The 27,595-nt window shown below is 45.6% G+C and overlaps 1 protein-coding gene across 1 annotated transcript; it reads left to right on the forward strand.

The window, feature by feature from the left end:
* Positions 1–778: 778 nt before the first annotated feature.
* On the forward strand, positions 779–14,801 carry LOC146619536 (uncharacterized). Its single transcript, XM_085370233.1, has 7 exons — positions 779–784; positions 1,313–1,459; positions 3,842–3,973; positions 4,530–6,306; positions 7,323–7,749; positions 8,097–8,828; positions 11,748–14,801. Exons 1-7 carry the CDS (start codon positions 779–781, stop codon positions 14,107–14,109), a joined length of 5,583 nt encoding a protein of 1,860 aa, XP_085226359.1. The 3' UTR covers positions 14,110–14,801.
* Positions 14,802–27,595: the final 12,794 nt, after the last annotated feature.

The following is a 27,595-nucleotide window of genomic DNA, read 5'->3' on the forward strand; positions in this document are numbered from 1 at the left end:
TTCAAAACTAAATAATTAAGAGAAATCCACAAACAATATTGGTGAATAATCCCTCTGCTTTCCAGAAAACGGGAGTTTTCCAGTCATTTTCAGGTGGATTGCTCCCTGTTTGTGCGTTTGTTACAAACCCCGGTTTAGTGCCACAGTGATGTATGAATTGTGGGTAATCGTTTGAGCGGAGCTGGCAGAGATGCTCAGAAAGAATCCGTGAGCTCATCGGGAACCAGTCTCCCAGTCCGAGTGTGCGGACTTTGGTTCTGGGCCTGGATCTCAGTAACTAACAACAGCTGTTCACCACAACTTGTTTTTCACAACTTGTGAATAGAAATGGTGCAGTTCCACAGCCAGGGGGAGCTGTTGCTCCTGGAGTGACATTTACCTGCTGAAGCGCAGAAATCTGAAAGATGAGCTCTGAAACATCACGTCTGTTTCTGAATGGGAAAGCTGAAAGCTGCAAAGCTGAGGGGTTGCCACAGTGGGACATGTTTGAACTTGGAAATGTGTTTGCTCCGATATGCATGTCGTTGACTGCGAGAAGCAAATTAGACCGGACTCATGTTTCATGCAGCTCTCGGGGTGTGGGTTTGGCTCGGGCCTGCCTGGCTCAAGCATTGTTCAAACATGAAACTTGTGGTTATGTAGTTTCAGATGCCAAGTTGCTAAGTGCCTGAAAACAATAATAATACTTTGATAACACCGTTCTCTTTGCTCTCATCCATCACGGCATCTGTCACCCGTCTCGCCCCACCGCTTCGCTCCACCCGGGAATCTCGCAGCTATGAAGGTGAGACCGCGTTCAGATTTCTGGCAAATGTGCAGCTCAGCTATTAAACGCTTCATTAACCATCAAAGATCCTCTGGTCCAACATCTCAACTACATCGTTTTTCACAATCAGCGTATAAACACGTATATTTATATATATATATATTTAAAGATTTCTTGTGATAATAGTTATTATTTATTTTTATAATCTGTACAGTTATATTTTCATGAGGTCTAGCTGGCCCAGATTATTATTATCGCTTCATAAATTTGTTGGGTGCTGAGCATGTCGGGGAGGGAATGGGAGGAAACTTAAACATGAACATTCACATTTATGTCAATATATGTATTACATAATACATATATGCATTATATATGTATATATGTATTATGTATATTTATGTCCATTTAGACGTATGTCTGTAGTTTGAGGGAGATTTCAGTGATTTCAGTTTGGAGCGCTGAACAGTGATGAGTGTGAGTTTGCACTGCTGGTTTTATGGTGTTTATGCTGGACTGTAAATCTAAAGAAAACTGTTACTGTAACAGCAGGCGGGCAGTGAAAGCGAGCTGTGCCACGCAGACAGCCTGGGCTCAGCAGGCAGCAGCAGCACGTTGGCCTCCTCCGTCATAGAGGTGGAGTCCGAGCGAGGCGGCGCCAGTTTGAAGCCTCAGCTACGACCGAACAAGGAGGAGGTAACTTTAGCTTGTGCTAGCACTCGTCAGCACTGCAGCCTCAGAGGATGTATCTGCGTTAGTGCTGACCTGATGTCAGGATGGATGGATGGATGGATGGATGGATGAGTGAGTAGATGGATGGATGGATGGATGGATGGATGGATGGATGGATGGATGAGTAGACGGATGGATGGATGGATGGATGGATGGATGAGTAGACGGATGGATGGATGGATGGATGGATGGATGGATGAGTGAGTAGACGGATGGATGGATGGATGGATGAGTGAGTAGACGGATGGATGGATGGATGGATGGATGGATGGATGGATGGATGAGTGAGTAGATGGATGGATGGATGGATGGATGAGTGAGTAGATGGATGGATGGATGGATGGATGAGTGAGTAGACGGATGGATGGATGGATGGATGGATGGATGGATGGATGGATGAGTGAGTAGACGAATGGATGGATGGATGGATGGATGAGTGAGTAGACGAATGGATGGATGGATGGATGGATGGATGAGTGAGTAGACGGATGGATGGATGGATGGATGGATGAGTGAGTAGACGGATGGATGGATGGATGAGTGAGTAGACGGATGGATGGATGGATGAATGAGTAGATGGATGGATGGATGGATGGATGGATGGATGAGTGAGTAGACGGATGGATGGATGGATGAGTGAGTAGACGGATGGATGGATGGATGGATGGATGGATGAGTGAGTAGACGGATGGATGGATGGATGAATGAGTAGATGGATGGATGGATGGATGGATGGATGAGTGAGTAGACGGATGGATGGATGGATGGATGGATGAGTGAGTAGACGAATGGATGGATGGATGGATGGATGAATGAGTAGACGAATGGATGGATGGATGGATGGATGAATGAGTAGACGGATGGATGGATGGATGGATGGATGAATGAGTAGACGGATGGATGGATGGATGAATGAGTAGACGGATGGATGGATGGATGAGTGAGTAGACGGATGGATGGATGGATGGATGGATGAGTAGACGGATGGATGGATGGATGGATGGATGAATGAGTAGACGGATGGATGGATGAATGAGTAGACGGATGGATGGATGGATGGATGAATGAGTAGACGGATGGATGGATGGATGAGTGAGTAGACGGATGGATGGATGGATGAATGAGTAGACGGATGGATGGATGGATGGATGGATGGATGGATGGATGGATGAATGAGTGAGTAGACGGATGGATGGATGGATGAATGAGTGAGTAGACGGATGGATGGATGGATGGATGAGTGAGTAGACGGATGGATGGATGAGTGAGTAGACGGATGGATGGATGGATGGATGGATGGATGAGTGAGTAGACGGATGGATGGATGGATGGATGGATGAGTGAGTGAGTAGACGGATGGATGGATGGATGAGTGAGTGAGTAGACGGATGGATGGATGGATGGATGGATTAGTGAGTAGACGGATGGATGGATGGATGGATGGATGAGTGAGTAGACGGATGGATGGATGGATGGATGGATGGATGGATGAGTGAGTGAGTAGACGGATGGATGGATGGATGAGTGAGTGAGTAGACGGATGGATGGATGGATGAGTGAGTGAGTAGACGGATGGATGGATGGATGGATGGATGGATGAGTGAGTAGACGGATGGATGGATGGATGGATGGATGAGTGAGTAGACGGATGGATGGATGGATGGATGGATGGATGGATGGATGGATGGATGGATGAGTGAGTAGACGGATGGATGGATGGATGGATGAGTGAGTAGACGGATGGATGGATGGATGGATGGATGGATGGATGGATGAGTGAGTGAGTGAGTAGACGGATGGATGGATGGATGGATGGATGGATGGATGAGTGAGTAGACGGATGGATGGATGGATGGATGGATGAGTGAGTGAGTAGATGGATGGATGGATGGATGGATGGATGGATGGATGAGTGAGTAGACGGATGGATGGATGGATGGATGGATGGATGGATGAGTGAGTAGACGGATGGATGGATGGATGGATGGATGGATGGATGAGTGAGTAGACGGATGGATGGATGGATGGATGAGTGAGTAGACAGATGGATGGATGGATGGATGAGTGAGTAGATGGATGGATGGATGGATGGATGGATGGATGAGTGAGTAGATGGATGGATGGATGGATGGATGGATGGATGAGTGAGTAGACAGATGGATGGATGGAAACTTACATCGGCTCAGGAGCCCTGAGCTGAGCCAATTCCCACTGCAATCCCACTACAGTAATATAATAAAATGTATTTAATCAAACTTGTGCACAGATAGTAGGTTTGAAAACAGGACTGTATCAAACACTCATAGCATCCTTTTAATGGTGTCTTTTCATTTTTGTTTAAATGAGGAGAAGGAGGAGGAAGAGGAGCTGACCCCCTTCAGTCCTCCTCCCACTCTGTCCATCACAGAGGAGATCCTGGAGTTCATCAACCAGAGTAGAGCCAGAGAGGGGCTCGCTGCCATCCACACTCACATGACGGTTAGAAAACAGAACACCCACCATAACTTGACATGTGGTCAACCACGTTTGAGGACACGAGTCTGAGTCAGCCTCAAGTGGACTATATTTTTCTTTCTAGCCATACTTGTTTAGATTCATGAAACTGCCACACCATGTTGCGATGTCATTGATTATTCACTGATTTACTGAAGACCAACCTTTGTGAAACCTCACGTATAAAGAGGTCAAATCCTGGGTTTTGACATCTGAACATTGTGGCTTAAAATCTTATCACATGACAAACTGCATGTTTATCAGGAAAGAGCCTTAAGATAGACCATCCATTACCAAAGACCTCAAGCAAACAACTCCTTTACTACACATGTTCTTGTTCAAGGTTTTATTAATTTAACAAAACAAACCAAATTCAGGCAGATATTTGAACAAATTCCAGTGATTTCCCTCTTTTTCTTTAAACTATTCACTAAACTGTTAAGTAACACACCGGTGGGTGTCCATATCCCACCAGCTACATTAGCACATGCTAGGATTCATATGACTGTAAGTTTCTTCTTACTTTTTTTCCCCGGTACAGATCAAGGATGAGCCCAAAGAGCCTCTATCCAACCAGACCAACTTCACCTGCCCGCTGCCCCCAGTCACCTCCAGCCAAGAACAAACACACACAATGCCACAGGAACAGGAAAGAGCAGAGATTGAGGATGACATCGTCCAAAGTCAGACTGGAGAAAATGAGACAACAGAAAGTGAAATCCAAGAAATTCAAGTTGCAGAAAGTCAGGTGGAAAAGGGAGAAGAAGTGCTTGGAGAAGTACAAGAAAATGATAAAGAGAAGACGAAAACGAGTGAAAACGAGGATAGACACAAGATCGTTCCACCCCAAACACTAGACCTTCATCGATTCGTCTCAGAAGAGGAGGAAAGCAAAAACAAAGTCATACCGATAGAAGAAGAAGAGTCCACAACTTCCTCCTCAAATCTAGGAGCCCCTAACCAGCCCAACAAGAGATATCACCCGCCTACAAGAGGTTCCCACCTCACCAAGAGAGATAAGAAGATCATTGAAAAGATAAGAAGTTACTATGAGGCAGCAGCTGAGGCTGAAGAGGGCGAGGAAGAGGATGAAGAGCTTGCTGAAGAAGTAGGGTCAAAAAGGAGAAACAGTTTCTCACAAATTCCCTCTGGCTTGGTAAAGGAGACCATGTCACGCTTTGATGTCGGTGGTCACCAAGGGGAGTCAGAAAGTGGACTGTCCAAGTTCGAAGAACCAGAAAGAGATACTGATAGGGAGCACCTTTCTTCCTCTGGTCCAGTTTCTTCCCCATTTCCAGTACTAGCAGATGCAAAGAGTGATGGACAGGCTGATAAACCAATGAGCTCTTTGGATTTTCGAGAAGAGGACCGAGTCAAGTCTTCATCCTCTGCTGCGAGTAACGACGAAGAGACTCCAAATCCGGTAAATTTGCAATCAAACCAAAGCAGGCCTATTGGAGAAGAAACAAAGATTCAGGATCAAAATGAGAATGTTTGCAAAGGATCGTTGGTGGAAAGACGGGAGGAGAAGGTGGAAGGAGAGTCCAGAGATCAAACAACCATGCCTGGTGCTGGAAACCAAGCTATTACAAATGGGCATGAAGCTAACCCACCAGGCTCAACAGAGGCTAATGGAAGCCATGAAGAAACCTCTACACCTGTGAATACGTGCGAAAAACCTGAGACAAAAACCCAGAACATCTGGACTAGAACCAGAAGCAGAGACCAAGCAAAGGCCATTGGGAACCTCGAGGACCTTCCCAGTCAGATAAAAGTGGGTCGATGGTCTCGCCACTCCAGGATTGTCACTGCTAACCGAGCCCTGTTCGAGACCATGGGATCGGATGTGGCTGGTATCGGGTTATTCGAGGCGAACCCCGTGGTAGACCCTGTGCTGATAGAAAACTCAGAGCGTATTCTAAGCAAGGTCCAAACACTGGCTCGAATGTACAGCGCCAAAGCCAGCACCATGAAGGTCCCCCTGCATCAAAAACGCTCCAATAGTGGGCGGAACCAATCGGTGGTTTCTGCTAGTCTGTCTGGACCCGCAAGCCCGAGCCAAAGTAGAAGTCAGATACAGGCTGAAGCTCAAGTTACAGCTGAGCACCAAAAACAATATGAAACAGAAACCGGTCAGTCAGAGTCGAGATGTGCAACCCAAACTTACTCCATGGTCAAAGTTCAAACCCAAAACGTAACACAAAGGCGGCAATGTCAGATTCAAGCTGAAGACCAGAACCAGACTCAAACCATGAGCTGGAAGACCAAAGAGATCCAGGAAGAGAGGACAGTAAAGACAGCAGAGAGCCTCACACCAGGTAAGCTGCCTTTTCTAAGACTTCCTCTAAGATGCTGTGACTTTGGGTTCTTTAAAGAGAGTCCAGGACCAAATTATTGTGTTAACATAAGATAAGATCTCTCTTTTTTGTCAGTGCTCATCCCACGTCGGCATTATGCACAACACAAACAACACAACACGGTAACTTAATAAATACAAAAAATGAAAAAATAAAAAGAATGAGTGTGTGTGTAACACTCTATCCACGGTCTCAGAGGAAGTCTCTGATCCAGCTGCAGGTGGTAGAAGGAAGTCCGATATCCAGCAGTTTCACTATTAGTCTGTCTGTGGATTATCAAATTAAAAGCAGCGCTAAAGTCAAGAAAGAGCAGCCTGGCGTAACGGCCCTGTTGTTCCAGGTGAGAGATGGTGGTGTGCTGAACTCCCTGCCATACCTGTCCTGAGTTGTTGTTGCTGAAGTGGTCTTAAATCCTCCTCTTGTACGCTGCCTTCTCTGTTGCCTCTTTTCAGCTCAGATCTGGCTGCACTGTACTGCGTACCATCACCGGATCTGAAAGCGGCGTCACGTTGCTTCAGCAGGACCTGGGCCTCTTTAGTCATCCAGGGTTTCTGGTTGCAATACACCCGGAGACGTTTGTCCACAGTGACACTGTTGGTACAGAAGTTAATATATGAGAGCACTGATGCTGTGTGCTCTTCGAGGTCCTGGTGTTCAAACACCGTCCAGTCCTGCAGCTGATGTGATGCACCTTCTGGCCAGGTTTTCTTTGTGGCTGGGGGGCTCTCCTCCTAACGTGTATGCAGGGATCAGCAGTATTGAACTGTGGTCTAACAAACCTCGATGTGGTAGATGTTGCTGTAGGCTTTATCCAGTGTGTTTTGCTGCAGCCAAGTCTCTGTGAGCAGTGTAATGCTGCTGTCCCATACACACCTGTTGATTCGTCTGTTTTGTTGGACAGGAAAATACTTGGAAGCAGTGGCTTAATTGTTTGTTTCATGTTTGGTTCATACTCTATATTTCATTGTTTTTCCCAGATGTCCAGGAGGCTGCGATGGAGCCAGTTGAACCTCAGTCGTTTGGTCATGTGTTTGTCAAAGAACAGATGACCACCCAGCAGACGAATGGAATTAGCCTCTCCAGGCCGAGAGACTTCATCTCTGCTTTGAGCAGAGAAAGAGACTCTGGTGTAGGCCGTACTCTGAGTGAAACTTCCCAGACCTCCACCACACCTCAAGAAAATCCAGCCCCTTTGTTAAGCAACCAATCATCCAGTCTGACCCAGGTGAACAGCTATGAGCACAGGTACACCTCACCTGGAGCATCCTCATCTTCTACAACAACCATTCAGCATCTCAGGACACAAGCTGGAGACTGGAGCTCCAGTTTGTGCTGCCCTGCCAGTAACAAGGACCCCTCCAGGGATGACCCCCTGAATGAGAACAGGGATGTGCATCCAGATGTGTGAGTACTTTACTAATTAAGTAAAAATGAAAGGACTATAACAATAAAGGATTGTACAAAAAATGAGTTGAGTTGATGATAAATTATGGTTAATCATATACATACATGAATAAACATTAGTCAGTACCATGGTAAATGACCAAATGTTTATAAATGATGGAAGGCAGAAGGAGTGAAGCTCAGATCCGACAGAAACCACAAGCGTGACATGAAATGGTCTTTCTAGCATTTTATAGGCTCACCACGGTGCACATTGAAATGAGTGAGATTAGCTAAATTTGGTTTGCAGTTCAGAGCAGCAGCAGCAGATTCATTCCCACTACTTTTCTCCTTGTGGTTGCCTGCAGGCCGGAGCAGCAGAGTGGTCGGCACCATGCTTATTCAGCCAGAGAGTCTGGAGAAATCATCACCCAACCCGCTCCCTCGGAGCCACCTCTGTGTGCTGAGCACTGCAGAAAAGTGACCAAAGATGGAGATAACCAAGTCAAAGACAAGCAGGACGCAGCAGCTGAACAATGTATACAAGCTAGAGTAGAACACAGCTTCACAGATAACAAGGATACGCTGAGCAAAGACGTGAATGTTTACGCAGCGCCTGAATTCAGTGTTTGCACAGGAAATGCAAATGCAGACGCGTCTTCAGGAAAGTGCAACAACTCTGCAAGACCTCACCCAGGGCCGAGCAGAGAGCAGAGAGAAACAGAGGAGGGCAGCACTGTGCTGCGAAACCAGCGTCCGCAGAAGACATCAGCAGAGGAACTCTCCAGCGATGAGGGTTCAGCAGGGCGCTTTGGTGAATGGAGACCCTTAGGAGAGCTTCCTGCTCAGCCTTCCCAGAGTCTTCCCTTACTCACAGCCTCTGGCTCTTCACACGCAAGCTGCCACGCACTCACAGAAACCCCAGGGCATCACAGTTTAAGAGAAAATGAACCACGTCCATCAAATCCCGCTCAGCTGCAGTCTGAAGACCATCTCCCAACATTCACCAGCCAAAGGCCGCTCAACCTGCTGACGACGCTGGGCGGACGGGCTTCATCTGATCCCCCGAATGTCAATAGCATGCCTGAAGGTGACCACAGGTGTGTATGGACCTGATAACTGACAAGCAAAAGTGCAGAAAACCCAGAATCTGTGCAAGCTCACACTGCTCTGACAGCTCCCAAAGGTTGTGACTGGCAGTTAGTCAAGAGCTGAATTAAGGCCCAGTATGAGATAAGAAGGGTATTTCTGAAGTGTGAATCATGCACAGTTAAATAACTAAAAGCATGCAGCAGGAAATGAGCAGAATAACTGCACTTTAGAGATTTCGTGAGCAATTGGAAGAGTTTTTACAAAGTAATAATGATAATCTGATGAAGGTGGCCAATAAGGGGAACCTGGTCTGTGTGTATGAACTCGAACCCCTAATAAACCAGCAAGCCCAGCCCATGCTTTTCAGTTTAACATATTTTGATCTGCTTCTTTTTTCTTCTTTTATATAAGAAATGAAATGTGGCTGTATTAACACGAAGGTGAAGTTCAAGCCAGGACACATGTTTTCATTAAAGCGTATGCCTCGAGGTTCTCTTGCTCTTGTAATCTTTGGCACTTTATTTCAAGCCAGACTAAATTTTATCTGGCTTCTGATCAGTAGAAGAATTTGCCTTCAGCCACATAATTTACCTTTGTTTGTCACATTACAACTTTCTGTTACCACTAAAACGTTTTATACAGTACTTTGTACAGTTCTAAAGAACTTGAAAGTCAATGTTTAGTATGATCAGAGATGGGCAGTAACGTGTAATCCGATTACTTTTTTCAAGTAACGAGTAAAGTAAGGGATTACTATTGCAAAAACGGTAATTAGATTACTGTTACTTTCCCGTAGGAACGCTGCGTTACTGCGTTACTAAAACCGTGATTTTTTTGTGAGAATGTCTCATGACAGTGACGTAAGCGAGTGCGACGTTCGTGACAACAGCTGTGTGCAGATCAACAATGGATCACATATCGAGTGCAGAGAGAGTATGAGCGTGCAGCGTTTAAAGCGTGGAAGTACTGACCTTACTTTGAGTTTGATTCCATAAAAAGGGACAAAAACATTAGTGTCCGCTGTGCGTGGGAAGAAAACTTCTTTTTACAGCGAAAAAACCCCTAAACTTCCAACAAGCACCGAGTAGCTACGACGTAATGGGAAACTCACAGAGAAACTCGCGGATTCTTCCACTGACCGCGGCACACCTGCACCAGGGTAAACCTCCGCCTACCCCACTCCTGCTTTACAGGTGAAAATAGAGCAACAGGACCGCTGAGTCTTTGACTTTATTTATTTTCTGCTGTGTTTTACTTGCATCTATTTGAAAGACTGAGTGTAAACACAAAAAATATTTTATTTTATGAGCTGGAATGTGCAGAAAATAGGTTTCAATGTTAAACTAATTTCTTCCAGTCAGAGAATGTTGCATATAATTAAATGTTTGCTTGATGCATAAAGTTAAAAGATTAAAACTAATAAAACAAGTTTTAAAAAGAGACTTTTCCATTTGATTACATTTTGTATGATGGATTATGCAGAAAAAGTAGAATTGGGCTGAAAGATCTATTTATCACCTGTTCAGGTTGTAAATCATGTTTTTAAAAAGTAACTAAGTAACTAAATAATTAATTACTTTTGAAAATAAGTAATCAGTAAAGTAACTGGATTACTTTTTTGGAGAAGTAATCAATAATTAGTTACTGATTACTTTTTCAAGTAACTTGACCAACACTGAGTATGACCACCTTAATTCTCCGTGTTTCTTAAGGAATCTTCAGGAATACTTCTCTGGGCTTCTTGAAGGACGTTCAAAGCTCCTCTTTGGATGTTTCTGCCTTTTTGCTGATCTCTGTCAGGATGATCTCTCACTGCTTCAGTGATTTTGAGGTCTGGGCTCTTCTTTTTCAAATTTCACATATGGATCCATCGCTCCATCAGACCTGATTTTCAGTCCAGTTCTTGTGTCGTTTTCATGCCTCAGCCTTTGCACCACGTTTCTCTTCATTATCAACGGCCTTCTGGCAGACGTCCTTCCACTGAGAGCGTTTCTGACGAAGTTTCGGTGAAGGATGAAAATTTCTTCCTCTTTCTTATGGACGTCGTTTCAGACACTGTAGATCAAACCTATTCTTTTGTCCTTCACTTGTCCATTTTCCTCTGATTTTTAAGAACACGCTGCACGCCATGCTGAAATACTCTCAGCTAACAGCTGATCAGTTTGTACTGATCAATAGTATTTCATATCAAACTATCTTTATTGTTATTTTTGACATTTTTCATGGATTCATCTCAGGAAATGGGAACAAATGATGTGTTTCTGTGACTGGCTGCTGGCAACAAGGAGCCTAAAGATGCAATTAAAACTGCTTCTTTTCTAAGTTGTCTCTTATATGTAGAGACAACACTGGGTCATCGCTTTTTATGCTTGGTCAAAGTTCAGTGGCTTAACAAGGGGGAAAAAAATTCGTCTGGCAGAAGTAAGATCGTACCAGTCAAAATAGGAGGGAAAAAATCTAGATTTTAAGGAAAGAAACTCTCCCTAAATTGTGGTCAGTCAGAATAGTTTAACTCTCTTAAACTGTAGCTAAAGCCGCAGTGAAAGTAGAACATTGACATTATAGAGTACTGATAAGAAAGTTAGCTGACGGGGATCCGTCCGGCCCAGGAGCCGCTGCCAGTCGCCTCTGAGGCCTTTCCCAAACCAGAGCTTCAGTTCACGCTCACATCATCTGCCATTATTTACCAGAAACGCTGTCAAACCTAAATGAGGATGTGGTCCCAACTAGTGAACGTTCCTTACATTGAGCTTAAAGTGCCATTTTTGGCCCTTCTGCTGTAGTGTTAGCTGGGCTTTTATCACTTGGAAAGACGAGAGTCACAATGCCCCTGTCAGAGAAGCTTCTTTAAGTATAACTGCAGTGATTTTTTTATTTAATTCGATAAACTAGATGTTTTTAAATCTGTGCTTCTCTGTAACTTACAGGGACCCAAAAGAGCCAGGATGCCCGACCAAACTTCCGATCTTCAAGACTCAGGAGGAGAGAACTACCCAGGCTATTACCACGCCTGACCAGGGCACCTCTGCACCCTCAGCCTTCCAACCCAGCCTGAGACACCGCTCTCCTTCTCCTCATAGAGCTCCTCCTACCTCCTCAGTACGAGCACCACCTTGCTCCTCACCATTCAGGCTTATTCCAGCATCTTCTCCGACTCCTGTATGCCCAAACAACATCTCCAAGGCTCTTTCCAGCTTATCTCCGACTCCCCCTTTAACCAGGAAAGCCCCGTCTACCCCCTCTCCTGCATCTTCCTCATCATCTGTAAGAGGCCCTCCTCCCTCCCCTACATCATCCTCTACCCTTCGCTCTCCCACATGCTCCTCCCCCATCACCTCTTCCTCCACATTTACCAAATCCTTAGCTGCCTCCTGCATCAGTCAGTCTATCAGTCAGAGTATGGCAAAAGACAACACTGCCCGCAACAGCGTGAATCAAAGTCCCTCCTTACCTTCCTCTCACTTACGACGGCGTTCCCCTTCTCCCAAACCTCCTTCCAGCACACCTGCTTGTGCTCAGTTAGGATGTTCCAAGGATGGGTACCACCATCCAAGATGCCCACCGTCCACTCTCCGGACCTCTTGCACTTCTCCGTCCCTCATGCCATCTTCTCCTCCCTCTCTTTCCCAACGCTCTCCAAGTCCATCCCATTACCAGCCGGCCTACGCTTCATCCTCTTCACCACGTCCCTCATTCCTTCACAGCAAAACTGGTTCTTCACAGAACTCAAACAACAACAACAATCACAGCACAGCAATCAGTCAAGTGAGCTGCAGCTTGAGCAGTGCTCTCAGTAACGGAGGTTGGTTGGTAAGTCCACAGAAGGAGACATTCTCTAATGGGACCAGTAAAGCCGCGGTAAAGCAACAATCCCAAGATTCTCTCTGGTCAGGATCACACAACCGTGTAGCCCGGCCTTTCTCCGCATCCGAACCCAACTCACGAGTTCAGTCCCCATCTCCCTCTCCAGCTTCATTCATTCACCTCTGCTCTCCACCTCCACAGCACAATTTCTCCTCCCCCATGGCAAATAAACCGCCCCATCCCCGGAGCTCAAGGGTAGGAAGTGCAAGTTCCCATAACCCATTAGGTCTAACTTTGGAGCTACCCATCACCTCTTCCATGAGTTCTTCTTCATGTCCGAGCCCGCGGATCCTCTCCCCACCTCCTATCGGTGTGTCAGTGAATGTTTGGGCAAACAATGTTGCGACACCTCAGCCTAGAAACGCTAGATATGTTTCCTCCTCTGCCTCTCCTTCTCTTTCATCAACATTGGCGTCTTTCCCAACTTCTTCTTCGTCCTCCTTTGTCCCACAGAGTGGTTTCAAAGGATCTTTCCCTTCTGGACCCTGCCCTACCACCTCCCTAAGCCTCCGCAGGTCTTTCTCCTCCAGCCTGGCCGACAGACCTTCCAGCCCAGCCCGGCTCAACGCTGCTGCCCAGCGACGTTCCTGGGCAGACAGCAGCCGAAGGTCCCTAGGTTTCAGTGGAAATGCCCATCCTTCTTTTGACCAACACGAGTCCTGTCCGGTCAGTCCAAGGAGTGGATGGTCCTCTTACAGCAGCTCACCCGCATGCCTCAGCCCTGAAAATGGGCTTCAGTCCCCACCCTCATCCAGCAAGTTTTCCCCAGGGAACGGCACCGGGGGTGGGCAGCATTTTACCAGCGTGCCCTGGCCAGATGTGCGAGAGCTTTCAAACAAATACAATGGAACGGATATCCCGGATACAGGCGATACTTGCACCATCAGTGCCTCGTCTCCTCCCCCTGTGTCCTCCACCGCTTCATCAGACAGGCAGATAGACTGGGAAGATCCCGAGTTACAGGAGGGAAACTGTCGGAGCCAGCTGATCTGCGCCTACCTTAGCCGACCCTCCAGTGAGCAAAACCTCACCTCCTCAAGTCTGACTCTGTCCACCTCAGGAATGACCTCTCCTCCACCTGCCCCCTACCAACACCACCAATTCCACATCAAACCACCGCCTCAGGTTCAAATCTATACCACAGCACCTCCTGTGTCCCCAGTCTCTTCTCCCCTGCCCTCAAGAGCATCACCACTACCCAAACAGGGCAACCACAAGGCCAGTTATGCCACCACAGTCAACCTACAAATTGCTGGAAGTGGCAGAATAACCTCCTTCAGCACGGCCCAAGTTAGCCTAACCCAAACCCTGCAGGGTGGAGCAGGAGCTGGAGTAGCAGCACAGGGGCAGATGGTGAGGAGAGTAAGCATCAACGGACTCTCACAGCTTCCTTCAGCTCTTCCTCAGAACTGTAACAGGATATAAAGCAGTGAGACTAGTCTTTCATTCATGGAGCCAGAAGGGAAAATATGTGCAAAGAACACAGCGGACGTGGTTTTGTTTCTCACGAATGGTCCCGCCCTCACCTCGCCGTGTAAGATAGATGCTTTATATGTGCAGTCTTCACATGTCGCAACAAACAAAACAAGTTTTTCACTGTCTGTTATAAAAGATGGACGTAGCCACAGTGACGTCACAGGTTGGTTACGAAACAGGAAGTGGTGAGCGGGGGGTGGGCCTGAAACAGCCCTCAGTCAAAACGTTAACCCACCACGAAGCACTGTCATCTTTATCCTCCTTTCCTGACTCTGATGGGACCAAAATTTCCACAACTCATAACTGAAGGTTCATCGGGAAATTGAGCCCATTGTTTATACGGGCCTCACGTTTTTATCTGACTCTGAATGCATGCTGACAGAAGTGTTTGCAGAAAGGTCAGAATATGGCGCAGAAGAAAGGACTTTGTAAGTAACACTGTTCCTATGTGATCTCCCCGTCCACAGCTGGATGTGATGGATCCAGCTAAAGGTTGGAAGATTGCTTTGATCAGTTCTGGACTACCTGTGGATGCGTTTGAGACTTTTTTTTGGAAAAGACTTTCAAACTTTTAGCATTTATTGAGCTGGACTACATCCCAACCCTGCAAACAGATGTTTTGAAGGTCCAACTATGCTGTATCCAATCATGTGTATTATTTTTGTGATCTTTTCTCTTTTTTTAAATACATACATATATATATATATATATATATATATATATATATATATATATATATATATATATATATTGTGTTGGACAAACATCCATATGCGGCTGTCTGAGGCCAGTGTGAGGCCAGTGTTAAAACTTGTTAACTGTGGTTAATGATCCATCTCTTTTTTTAATCCTTTTTCCTTCTTTTTTATCTTATTGTTTATTTATGAAGTTAGTCTTATTTTCTTTGGCACTTAATATCCTTAAAGTAATTTTGGTATTTTTGCACAGTGTCTTCAGCTCTTGGGTGCATGCATGAGTGTGTGTATGCGTGTGTACGTTTGACATGACGTGTCTGGTAAAGTTTTACTTTTAACTTCAGACCAAGCTGATATCTGTGTTTTTGCTGAACTTGGTACTCACTCTGCTGATACCAGCGCCGTCCAGAAACCTCCTCCGGAAAACTCGTGAACTCCAGAGGTTGCCAAGATGGATACTGGAGCATTAGCAGACTTGGGTCACTCCTCAGTTTGGACACATATTTTCACTGAGATTTTTTTTTCACTACACTTTTATTTATATAATCCCAAGACACGAAAACAGTTGCTTCAAACTGCTTCATATTGTAGGGTAAAAACCATACAGTATTATAAAGAAAGCCTAACAATCAGACAACCCCATATGAGTAGCAGTCGGAAGTCCTAAAAACTCCCTGAAAAGCCTTCAGCTGATCCAAAATGCTGCAGCAAGAGTCCTGACAGGGACTAGAAAGAGAGCAGATTTCTCCTGTTTTGGCTTCCTGTTAAATCCAGAATTCAAAATCCTGCTCCTCACATACAAGGTCTTAAATAATCAGGCCCCATCTTATCTTAATGACCTTGTAGTACCATATCACCCTATTAGAGCACTTCGCTCTCGCTCTGCAGGCCTACTTGTTGTTCCTAGAGTATTTAAAAGTAGAATGGGAGGCAGAGCCTTCAGTTTTCAGGCCCCTCTTCTGTGGAACCAGCTTCCAGTTTGGATTCAGGAGACAGACACTATCTCTACTTTCAAGATCAGGCTTCAAACTTTCCTTTTTGCTAAAGCATATAGTTAGGGCTGGACCAGGTGACCCTGAATCCTCCCTTAGTTATGCTGCAATAGACGTAGACTGCCGGGGATTCCCATGATGCATTGGGTTTTTCCTTTCCAGTCACCTTTCTCACTCACTATGTGTTAACAGACCTCTCTGCATTGAATCACACTTTTTCTCTGTATGTATTATTGTAGGGTCTACCTTACAATATAAAGCACCTCGAGGCCACTGTTGCTGTGATTTGGTGTCATATGACTAAAATTTAATCTTTTAACAGGAAGAAACATCCAGCAAAACCAGGCTCAGGGAGGCACGGCCAGCAGCCTACATCCGCATATCTAAGGGAGAATTAAAATTTTCCTCCTGTTAAAGCAAAACACACTGTTCGAGTTTTGCAGCTTAGTCAATACTTCAAAGAACAGGCAGGAAAGAAATATGATTGCTATCTCAAAATCGTCCATAGCAACAGTGTGAAAGACTTTAAGGCCACTGAACGACCCACAAGCATCTCGTGTTGTTAGGTAAAATGTGTATTGCTGGAATCATTCACACTGATTTCTGCATCAAAAGCCTCTTTGTGAGCGCTCGACTGTTGCTAGCAGATCTCCTACAGATTGCGTGGAAGACACCGACTCATCTGCAGAAACTCGCCGAGCTGGAGTTGAACTTTAAAACGTGCCTTACCTCTAAAACCAACACTTTTCTAATGGCAGATATTCTCCACTTCCAGTTTTTGTGTCACACACAGTTTCATTACCAGTTGGCAAATGTTTGCAGACAGGTTGGCATCCTCCTTGTCACCTACTTGCAACTGACGCAACTTGCAATAGCAAAAGGGGGTTTTGGTGTGGCTCAATTTCACGATACCAGCTGCCAGGAACCGCCCACAGCCAGAGAGTGTTTCAGGCTGAGGATGTTTATCCTGCACTGAGTCCAGCTCACTGAAACCAGCTGCTGTGACATTTAGCATCTGTCACCCATGAGGGAGAGTGTCCCTAACCGACCAATCAGCACGCAGTATCGGCTTCGCTGTGAGAAAATCTGAAGGACGTTTGTGCGGTTTTCTTTCAGGTCATCGATGTGCATCATAGATAAAATGGTTTTATCTGGAAGCAGCGCCTTCATTAATTTTAATAATAATAATATTACTGGAATAGTGACAGTTTCTTTCTTTCTGTGTAAACAGTGCTCCAAGGACTCGACTCCTTTCTTGAAGAAGTTATTTTATCCTTTTCACTCCCTCCCTGTGATTCATTGCAGTTTTTGGAAGAAAAGGATTTTGACAGGAAGTGGACGTGCCAGCGGATCAGCTCCAGCAGGATGTTCAGAAAGAAACTGTGTCAGAATATCTGTGGCTGTGATTGGTCCTCGTGGCTTGGAGTGACCCGTCCAGCGTCTCCTTGACTGCTTGGACTCTGCTACAGCAGCTTTGCATGATTCAGAGTTCAAAATAATCCTTCTTTGTCTCACTTTGGATCTCAGCAGCTGCTCAGTCTGAAACAAGCTGTTTTAGCCCCGCCCCTTCTAAGGCCATCATGAGATATCGAAGCTCAACAGCAGGTCTCTTCTGATAGAAACGCTGCTGACTGTCCTGTGAATGTGACCCACTGTGGACCCACTGTATGTAAAGAACTGGTTTCCATAACATCCCTCTGGTGACGTATGGTTGGTGGTTCAGGTCTTTATCAGGAACAAAGCCCCCCTTCACATTTTCCTAAACTCGATCTGTGCTGGGCCAACTGCAGGTCCCGGGCCTTATGTTGGACACCCCTGCTTTGTGCCAGCTGTCTGCTGACGGTCACGCGGCCACATTAAGAGCGTCGTGCAGGTGTTTGGCTCACAGAGGTCACTGCTGCGTAAACTGGTGACCTTCGATCTGATCCTCAGAGCTCTCACCAGCACTTCTCACGAGCCTTTAAAATCATGTCACATGTTGTACACACACACACACACACACACACACACACACACACACACACACACAGGTGCTATAACACCAAACAATGCAACAGCTCTAGCCCCTGTGTTAGTGCGGTGGACAGAATATTAGGAACGTTTGAAGCAAACAGCCTCTCTCTCTCTCTGCTGTGTGTGCGTCATTGTGGACGTGCTGCTGCACTGTGTGACTAACAGGTGAGCAACAGGTGTGTGCGAGAGAAACGAGGTGGAAACAGCTGCAGCCCGTCAACAGATCCTCTATCGTTAAAAACTGATAATGCAGACGGAGTAAACCTGAGCTGCTGATCCAAAGGTCAGGCCTGATCGCGGCGCCCTGCGCGCTGTCTGCCCTTCAGCTCGTCTAACTCACATTAGATATGCCGAAGCTTCACACACACACACACACACACACACACACACACACACACAGAAGTGTGAGAAAAAGAAGAAAAAGAAGAGCTGTAGTTACCACGAGGTGATTCATGTCGAGCTGTGCTGCCTCTCTTCAACCTCACAAGGACATGCGCACACACACACACACACAGAGTCTCAGTGTTTCTGACACGCTGCCAAACTACGATCTGCTGCAGAGGCCAAACTGTCTGCGCTCGGCAGGAAGTAAACACGACACTGCAGCTTTGCATTGTGCAAAAGTCTTGAGCCACCCAAGCAGTCGGGCTTTGGCGTAATGCTTAAGTGCTCTTGAGCAACATTTCTCCCACTTTGTGGAACTCTGTTTTTCTCTCATGAATCATTCAAACATTAAAGGCTTCAAGGTGTGTCTGTGCGTCACAGCTTCCTTTACGCTCTTTTTTCTGTCAGTAACAAAGAACATTGTTTTAGTTGAAACACAAAAAAGGAAGTGGAGGAGAAAAGAGGAAGTGTCAGACCTACAAAATAAACTATCTACAGCATCTGAAAGTCATGCTCTTATGGTCCAGATGTCAAGAGGAATCTATTAACATGTCCCTTAAGACAAAAACGTTCAGACGTGAACTCACATACAAGGTCTTAAATAATCAGGCCCCATCTTATCTTAATGACCTTGTAGTACCATATCACCCTATTAGAGCACTTCGCTCTCGCTCTGCAGGCCTACTTGTTGTTCCTAGAGTATTTAAAAGTAGAATGGGAGGCAGAGCCTTCAGTTTTCAGGCCCCTCTTCTGTGGAACCAGCTTCCAGTTTGGGTTCAGGAGACAGACACTATCTCTACTTTCAAGATCAGGCTTCAAACTTTCCTTTTTGCTAAAGCATATAGTTAGGGCTGGACCAGGTGACCCTGAATCCTCCCTTAGTTATGCTGCAATAGATGTAGGCTGCCGGGGATTCCCATGATGCATTGGGTTTTTCCTTTCCAGTCACCTTTCTCACTCACTATGTATTAACAGACCTCTCTGCATTGAATCACACTTTTTCTCTGTATGTATTATTGTAGGGTCTACCTTACAATATAAAGCACCTCGAGGCCACTGTTGCTGTGATTTGGTGTCATATGACTAAAATTTAATCTTTTAACAGGAAGAAACATCCAGCAAAACCAGGCTCAGGGAGGCACGGCCAGCAGCCTACATCCGCATATCTAAGGGAGAATTAAAATTTTCCTCCTGTTAAAGCAAAACACACTGTTCGAGTTTTGCAGCTTAGTCAATACTTCAAAGAACAGGCAGGAAAGAAATATGATTGCTATCTCAAAATCGTCCATAGCAACAGTGTGAAAGACTTTAAGGCCACTGAACGACCCACAAGCATCTCGTGTTGTTAGGTAAAATGTGTATTGCTGGAATCATTCACACTGATTTCTGCATCAAAAGCCTCTTTGTGAGCGCTCGACTGTTGCTAGCAGATCTCCTACAGATTGCGTGGAAGACACCGACTCATCTGCAGAAACTCGCCGAGCTGGAGTTGAACTTTAAAACGTGCCTTACCTCTAAAACCAACACTTTTCTAATGGCAGATGTTCTCCACTTCCAGTTTTTGTGTCACACACAGTTTCATTACCAGTTGGCAAATGTTTGCAGACAGGTTGGCATCCTCCTTGTCACCTACTTGCAACTGACGCAACTTGCAATAGCAAAAGGGGGTTTTGGTGTGGCTCAATTTCACGATACCAGCTGCCAGCAACCGCCCACAGCCACCTGCCAGCTGGTCAGAGAACACAAAGCCTTAGCTGATGTACTTCCCTGGTGATGCTTGGAGTTGAAGGTTTTTTCTTTTACAGTTACATTATTGTATCTTGAAAGATTGGTTATTAAAAGAATCAAAAATATGAAACTAATGCATGTTTAAAAACATAATAAAACGCTGAATGAGTTGTGAGGTTTCTGCAGGGCACTGGTGGCAATCTGCAGGGACCAGAATCTTACTGGTAACAGGTAAAAAAGGGAACTTCAACTAAATCTTCTTCCAGTAAACCTGAGACAGTTTGAGAAATACAGGAAATAAAAGTGTGAGTTTTAAAGCCCGACCTCCTGCCTCTGGCATCTGTGACATCTTTACCTGCCTTACCTGTGAGTCCCCATCTTGCCACACACCAGGTTACATGCTGTCAGGGGTAGACATTTGTTCAAACACAAGTAAGAGAAATGAGACAACTGCAGACCGACTCAGAGTGTAATTAGAAAACGTGCGCACGGGTGAATGCCTCTGAGAAGACACACACACCGAGCACAGGCTCGCTTGCTTTATTTATAAGGCAAAAATGGGTTACATAGTACTTCCTCTTTTAACTGTCAGGGAAGAGGTTAAACATTAAATCAACTTATCTGATCTTTCACACACTGGGATAAGAATACAGAAGTATATCATGCTTTATCTGACATCACAGACACTAAAGGAAAAGAATGCATCATTATATCATGCTGTCAAACACCTCAGACACTGAGGTAAGGAATGCATCAGTTTTCCTTTAACAATAGACTTGGTTAGGTGAAAATATATGAACACACTAAATATAAGGCATACTTGGTTAAAATATAAGGTTTACTTGGTTAGAATATAAGGCTTACTTGATTATATTGTATTATAGAGATTTGGTTATAATGTATAATGTAGAAAATCTCTAACACATGCCAACACCATCAGCGCCGTCACATTTTCTGATATTAAGCTTGGATTACAGGAGCCAGTTAAACCTGATGCAGTCCTGAGCCTGCTTGTTAAAGCAGATCGCCAAAGAGCTGCTGCTGACTGAACTCCTGTGATATGCACACTACTCCTTTAAGTATTTGTGCAGTTTCAGTTTTGCTTCTATTCGACTTTAACCTTTAGTTTCCGCATGCCTTCTCACGCATTCTTTGTTGATCTGCAGTTCATCATTAGCCGTCCTCACAACCGGACTGTTGGTAAGAGCTCGTTTTATTTCTAAGATTTAATGAGAAATCCAGCTGGTTTTAACTTCTGTGTACATGTTAAAGAATTAATGCTGGTGGCAGATATAACTAAATATAAGATGAAGCATTTTCACAGTAGGGTCATGATGGCAGTTAGGAGTATATGTACGGTTGGAGGAGGTTAAATCATAGAGTGAAGTATAGGAAACATTGGAAGGCTGAGGGAACGTGACTATCTGAACCTGAACCCTCCACAGTACATCCAGAACTTCTGTCTTCAGTCAGTATTTACAGTGGCAGCATTTCAAAATCATATTTATGAAAAAGGAAGAAGTTAGCATTTCTCTGTCTAAACATACAGTTAGGCTCATATATGTTCATATTTGGACTGACACAAGTTTGGGTTTTTACCCGTTTGTTGAAACATATTCCAATTATAGTTAGAAAACGGACATGGACGTGATGTGCAGACTCTCAGCTTTCATTTGAGGGTTTCCAAATTCAAACTGGATGAAGGCGTTAAGAGTTGCAGCTCCTTAACACGTGCCACCCTCTTTTTAAACGGACCAAAAGTAACTGGACAATGACTCAAAGGCTGCTTCATGTTCAGGTGTGGGCAGATCCTTTGTTGTGTCTTTATCAATTCAGCCGATAAAAGCCTGGAGCTGATTTGTGTTGTGGTGCTTGAATTTGGATGATTTTGCTGTGAACAGACAACATGAGGTCAAAGGAGCTCTCCATGTAGGTGAAACAAGAAATCCTTAAACTGTGAAAACAGGAAAAAACATTTGAGAAATGCTGTAATATTAGGAAGGGTGATATCTACAGCTTTGTACATCCTGAGAAAGAACAAATGCACTGGAGAGACAGCAACGCAAAAAGACCAGGACGTCCACAGAAGACACCAGTGGGGTGTTACACCCCAGCCTAGGCAACCGGCGTGCAACGCAGGAAAATAAAAATAAGGAAAAAACACACGACAAAAAAACCCCCACTAAGGCTCTCCACCAAATTCCCAAAACGGAAGTGTCTCAAAACGAAAGTATTGACAAAACCCATTTACAGCTATTTACAACAAACTATTTATTTACAACACGGGGGGAGATCGCGATCATGACAAACTGAAACACAAGGCTTAAATACATAGAAGGAGCAATCAGGGAATGGACCACAGGAGGGAAACACAGCTGGGGCAAATTAGACCTGACGAGACAAGGAAGCGTAAACTGAACACACTAAGATAACACAGACTTTCAAAGTAAAGCAGGAAATACATGACAGTCACGCAAAAAACAAAACACTGACAACACCGAAACGTAACAGGGGTATGATGGCAGAATCGTCTCCATGGTGAACAGAAACCCCAACATTCGTTGGACAAATGAGACCAAAATCAAGCTCTACCAGAATGATGGCGAGAATAAGAATGGAGCAGGCGCAGAACAACTCATGACCCAAAGCACACACATCATCTGTAAGACACGGCGGAGGCAGTGTGATGGCGGCCTGTGGCGTTGGGACACTAGTGTTTACTGATGAGGTGAGCCGAGTGAACTCGAGGTGTTCAGAGACGAGCGTGAGCAGAGGAACGATCACGGAAACAAAGAAGGAGAACAAGAACTAAACCTTCACCAGAGAAACGACAGCAGGAGCACAGACACTACAAACAAAAAACACTGGGTCAACGTCCCAGGACCGTGACAGCCAGAGCACACGCTACATATAGCTGGACATTGTCCATGTGCTATATGTGCTCCACGGCATTGCTGTGTTTCCTGGAACATGTCTTTATTACTCATCAGCTTCTAAGCGGCATTTTGAAGCCTTCAGGGACTCATTTAGCTGAGGCGAAGCGTAACAGACCGCAGCCGGCAGAGCTGCCTGTATCACCATCCATCTGGCAGTCAGAGGCCACACCCCTACTAATATAAACTTACACAGGTGAGTTGTAACTGTACAGATGTTATGAGGGGGGGTATGAGATACTGGTGGAAGAGCGAGGAACATCTGTCTGGTCTCAGGCTGATTTTGCAGATGTTCCCTCAGCTGACACCGTCCCTTAGCCCCTAAGAACAAAACCGAAACCAGTGATTCACAAATGTGTCAGTTTAAAACATGAAGCCTTTAAATGACAAACAGCAAACATCTGCAAAAAGCAGCACTAGACTTCTGGGAGAGACGAGGAACGTTGTGCCATTCCAGCTGCTTTAAACGCAGATCCTCCGCATCCAAGAAATTGGAGCTCTTGTTCCAGGCTGTTCCACGGCACGTTATTAGGTATCATCATTTATGTTGAAGGAGACACAACTTTCACCATAAATTATGTTGCTTTTACTTCCCAGAGCCTTTCCTCCCAATACTGACCTGAGAAATTCCTCACCGAGACATGTTACTTTGGTTAAGATGGCGGCGCGCACAGACGCAGCGGCTCACTGCTCCTCACGTTCGGTGTTTTGTTTTTTACTTTCTCTACGTGTATCTGTGTGGATGTGTGTGCTTTTTATCATTATACATCGAGTAGAGTCCACCTACAGTCGTCAGGACCTTTTGAGTTTGGGATTACGCTGTGCAAGGAGCATTACATCGGACTACCACCACTTTCACAGCATTCCGGAGGACATAATAAGAGCTCCAGGGTCTCCGTGGTTGGTTCTTCCCAGCGGCAAGACAAAGAGGAAACGTAAACAAAGGAGGCAAAAGCGTGGCTGCAGGGCGGGTCCACTAGCTCGGCTAAAGAAACAGCCATTTAAGCCACCGCTTCCGAGTATTTTCCTCTCCAACGTCAGGTCCATAACCAACAAAATCGACGAACTGAGATTACAAATTGCAGTCAATAAGTGTGTACGGGACAGCAGCATAATATTACTCACAGAGACTTGGCTGCAGCCATCAATTCCGGACTCGGCTATTGAGCTAGCAGGCCGCACGGTTCACCGTCACGACAGGAACGGCCACTCCGGTAAGATCAAAGGAGGGGGTTTATGCATCTACACCAATGACAGCTGGTGCAAAAACACAAAGACTGTAGACAGCCACTGTTCCCCGGATTTGGAATACTTGACTGTGAAGTGCAGACCCGTCTACATACCTCGCGAGTTTACTGTTGTCATGGTAACGGCCGTGTATGTACCACCCGATGCTAATGCTAACTCTGCCATGGAGGAGCTGCACAAGACAATAAGCAACCAGCAGAACTCCCATCCAAACGCAGTGCACATTATAGCTGGGGACTTCAACCATGCTGATTTAAGGTCAGTATTCCCCAGATTTGAACAGCATATTAAATGTGCAACGAGGGGGAAAAACACATTGGATAAAGCCTACAGCAACATCCAAAAAGGCTACAGAGCAACCCCTCTACCACATCTAGGTTTGTCAGACCACATGTCCATGCTGTTGATCCCTGCATACACTCCCATTAGGAGAAGAGCCCCCCCAGTCACAAAAACTGTGAAAACCTGGCCAGAAGGTGCATCACATCAGCTGCAGGACTGTTTTGAAAACACGGACTGGAGCGTGTTCGAACATCAGGACCTTGAAGAGCACACAACATCAGTGCTCTCATATATTAACTTCTGTGTCAACAGTGTCACTGTGGACAAACGTCTCCAACCAGAAACCCTGGATGACTAAAGAGGTCCAGGTCCTGCTGAAGCAACGTGACGCCGCTTTTAGATCCGGTGATGGTACGCAGTACAGTGCAGCCAGATCTCAGTTGAAAAGAGGCATCAGAGAGGCCAAGGCAGCGTACAAGAGAAGGATCGAAGACCACTTCACCACCAACAACTCACGACAGGTATGGCAGGGAGTTCAGCACTTAACCAACTACAAACCTGGCAATACCACGTTGACTGAGGGTAACGCGGAGCTTGCAGAGGAGCTGAACCACTTCTTCGCACGCTTTGAGGTGAAGGGACCAGAGGCAGCAGCAGCAAAAACATCGGACAGCAGCAGCCCAAGCCTCATAGTGCAGGAATATGAGGTGAGGCGCACACTGAGGGCAGTGAACCCCAGGAAGGCCACCGGACCAGATGGGGTAACCGCAAAGGTCCTAAAAGAGTGTGCAGACCAGCTGGCTGGGGTCTTCACTAAGATCTTCAACACTTCACTGTCCCAGTCCTGCATCCCGCCGTGCCTAAAGTCAGCCACAATTGTCCCACTGCCAAAGCGTACTAACATTAGCAGCCTCAACGACTACCGACCAGTCGCTCTAACACCTGTTATAATGAAGTGTTTCGAGAAACTGGTCCGACGTCACATCATGTCCTGCCTGCCACCCACACTCGACCCGCTCCAGTTTGCATACAGAGCTAACAGATCAACTGAAGATGCCATTGCTACAACGCTCCACACCACCATCTCTCACCTGGAAGTGCAGGGCCGTTACGCCAGGCTGCTCTTTGTTGACTTTAGCTCTGCTTTCAATACGATACTCCCGGACAGACTAATAGTTAAACTGCTGGAAACTGGACTTCCTTCCACCACCTGCCGCTGGATCAGAGACTTCCTCTCAGACCGTGTACAGAGAGTTAGAGTGGGGCCTCATCTTTCCTCAGCCCTCAGCCTCAACACCGGCTCTCCACAAGGCTGTGTACTGAGTCCCCTACTGTACACTCTGTACACACATGACTGTGTTAGTTCCCACCCAGACAACACAGTCATCAAGTTTGCAGATGATACCACTGTGGTGGGGCTCATCTCAGGGGGAGATGAGACGGCATACAGAGCTGAAGTTCAGAGGCTGTCAGATTAGTGTGCAGACAACAACCTGGACCTCAATACCACCAAGACAAAAGAACTGGTAGTTGACTTCAGAAGGAGGAAGTCCGAGCTGCAGCCTGTCAGCATCAACGGGGAGTGCGTGGAAAGGGTCTCCAGTTTCAAGTTTCTGGGTGTGCACATAGACACAGACCTCCAATGGAGCTCTAACACCTCTGCGGTCTTAAAGAAGGCCCAACAGCGTCTCCACTTTCTGAGAATCCTCAGAAAAATGGACCTGAAGAAGGAGCTGCTGACCGTCTTCTACCGCTGCTCCATTGAAAGTGTGCTGACATATTGCATCGGTGTGTGGTTCTCCAGCTGCACCACAGCACACAGAAAGGCACTCCAGAGGGTCATCAATATGGCCCAAAAAATCATTGGACATCCTCTTCCCTCCCTGAAGGACCTGTACAGCACTCGCTGTCTCAAGAGGGCACGCAGCATCCTACGGGACTGCACACACCCAGGACACCGGGTGTTTAAGCTGCTGCCGTCTGGCAGGAGGTTCAGGCTGCTGAGGTCCCGAACAAATAGACTCAAGGACAGTTTTACAACAGGGCAATAGCCCTGATCAATGTAAATAGCTGACCTGACTGGATACCTCCCTGGACTTTTTAGGGGGAGGTAACAATGTTTAAAACAATAACAATAATATTTATATTTATAACACGGTGCAATAATAATTAATGTGCAATAATAACAGTGTGCAATACACATACACTTATTCTTCTTTTTTATACTAAGTTAATATACTGTGTTGTGTTGTTTGTTACGTTGTGATGTGTCATATCGTGTCGTGTTGTGTTATATGTAGTGCCGACGTAGGACAGTTTTTCCAATTTCATTGTACTACTGTACTATGTATGACTGTGCAATGACAATAAAGAGTTATCTTATCTTATCTTATCTTATGTGCCAGGGCTTAGTCGAGAAAACTGTGTGCTTTAAGTTGACTCTTGTTAGCAGATATGGGTTTGAGAGTCTGCACAAGCTCACAGAAGCTTTCATCGCCCGTCTCTGAGAGATCATTGTTGTTTTTATCATTAGCCTGATTGCGGAAACTGCTCCCATTACTGTTAAGTCCAACAGAGTATTCGTTTGTGTGCTTTATGTAGTTTTTTGGCAGCAGCGCCGCACTGCCTCCTCGATGTGCATACCAGCTCTGATCCAAATCAAACAAAAATCAAACTGTTGCTCACTGATATCAGGGGGTCGGAGCTCCTAATCACACACAGATTAAGTTCACAGTATCGCACGTTTGAACCTTTTCCTTCACGCTGTGAGAAGGCTGCTGATCTTCTGCTGATATTACCACGTGTGCTGCCTGCAGCAGAGTTTGGAAATATTTGATAAATTTCACAATGCCTTTACATGTATTTACCTCATTAACTTTCAGCACTGTGCTGCTTTGATTTGAAGTCAGTGTTGAAGTTGTCATAACACTGATAATCTCACTTCTAGCTCGTGATGTAAGCATGTCTTGGTCCAAAGTACGACCAACCGCTCAAGTCCCAGTACCAAACTCTGACGCCCTCACAAGTCCTGCCATGACTTTCACTGCGTTCGCTCCATTGTTGTTTCCATATAACATGTTCTTTGGCATTGGTTCCATCTCTTTACTTTCAGTGAAAATGTTTTATCTCAGGTAATTGCGGCCCTCGCAGGTTTTGATGA

Source organism: Diplotaxodon limnothrissa, linkage group LG14, assembly GCF_057381915.1.
Source record: "Diplotaxodon limnothrissa isolate DT_005_m linkage group LG14, D_limnothrissa_male_GT1.1, whole genome shotgun sequence".
NCBI classification, from domain to species: domain Eukaryota; kingdom Metazoa; phylum Chordata; class Actinopteri; order Cichliformes; family Cichlidae; genus Diplotaxodon; species Diplotaxodon limnothrissa.

Bases quoted from the DNA above. Each gene is read 5' to 3' on its own strand.
- LOC146619536 (XM_085370233.1), top strand. The intron at 1,460-3,841 runs GTAACTTTAGCT...TGTTTAAATGAG, and splicing joins TACGACCGAACAAGGAGGAG to GAGAAGGAGGAGGAAGAGGA. The intron at 3,974-4,529 runs GTTAGAAAACAG...TCCCCGGTACAG, and splicing joins CCATCCACACTCACATGACG to ATCAAGGATGAGCCCAAAGA.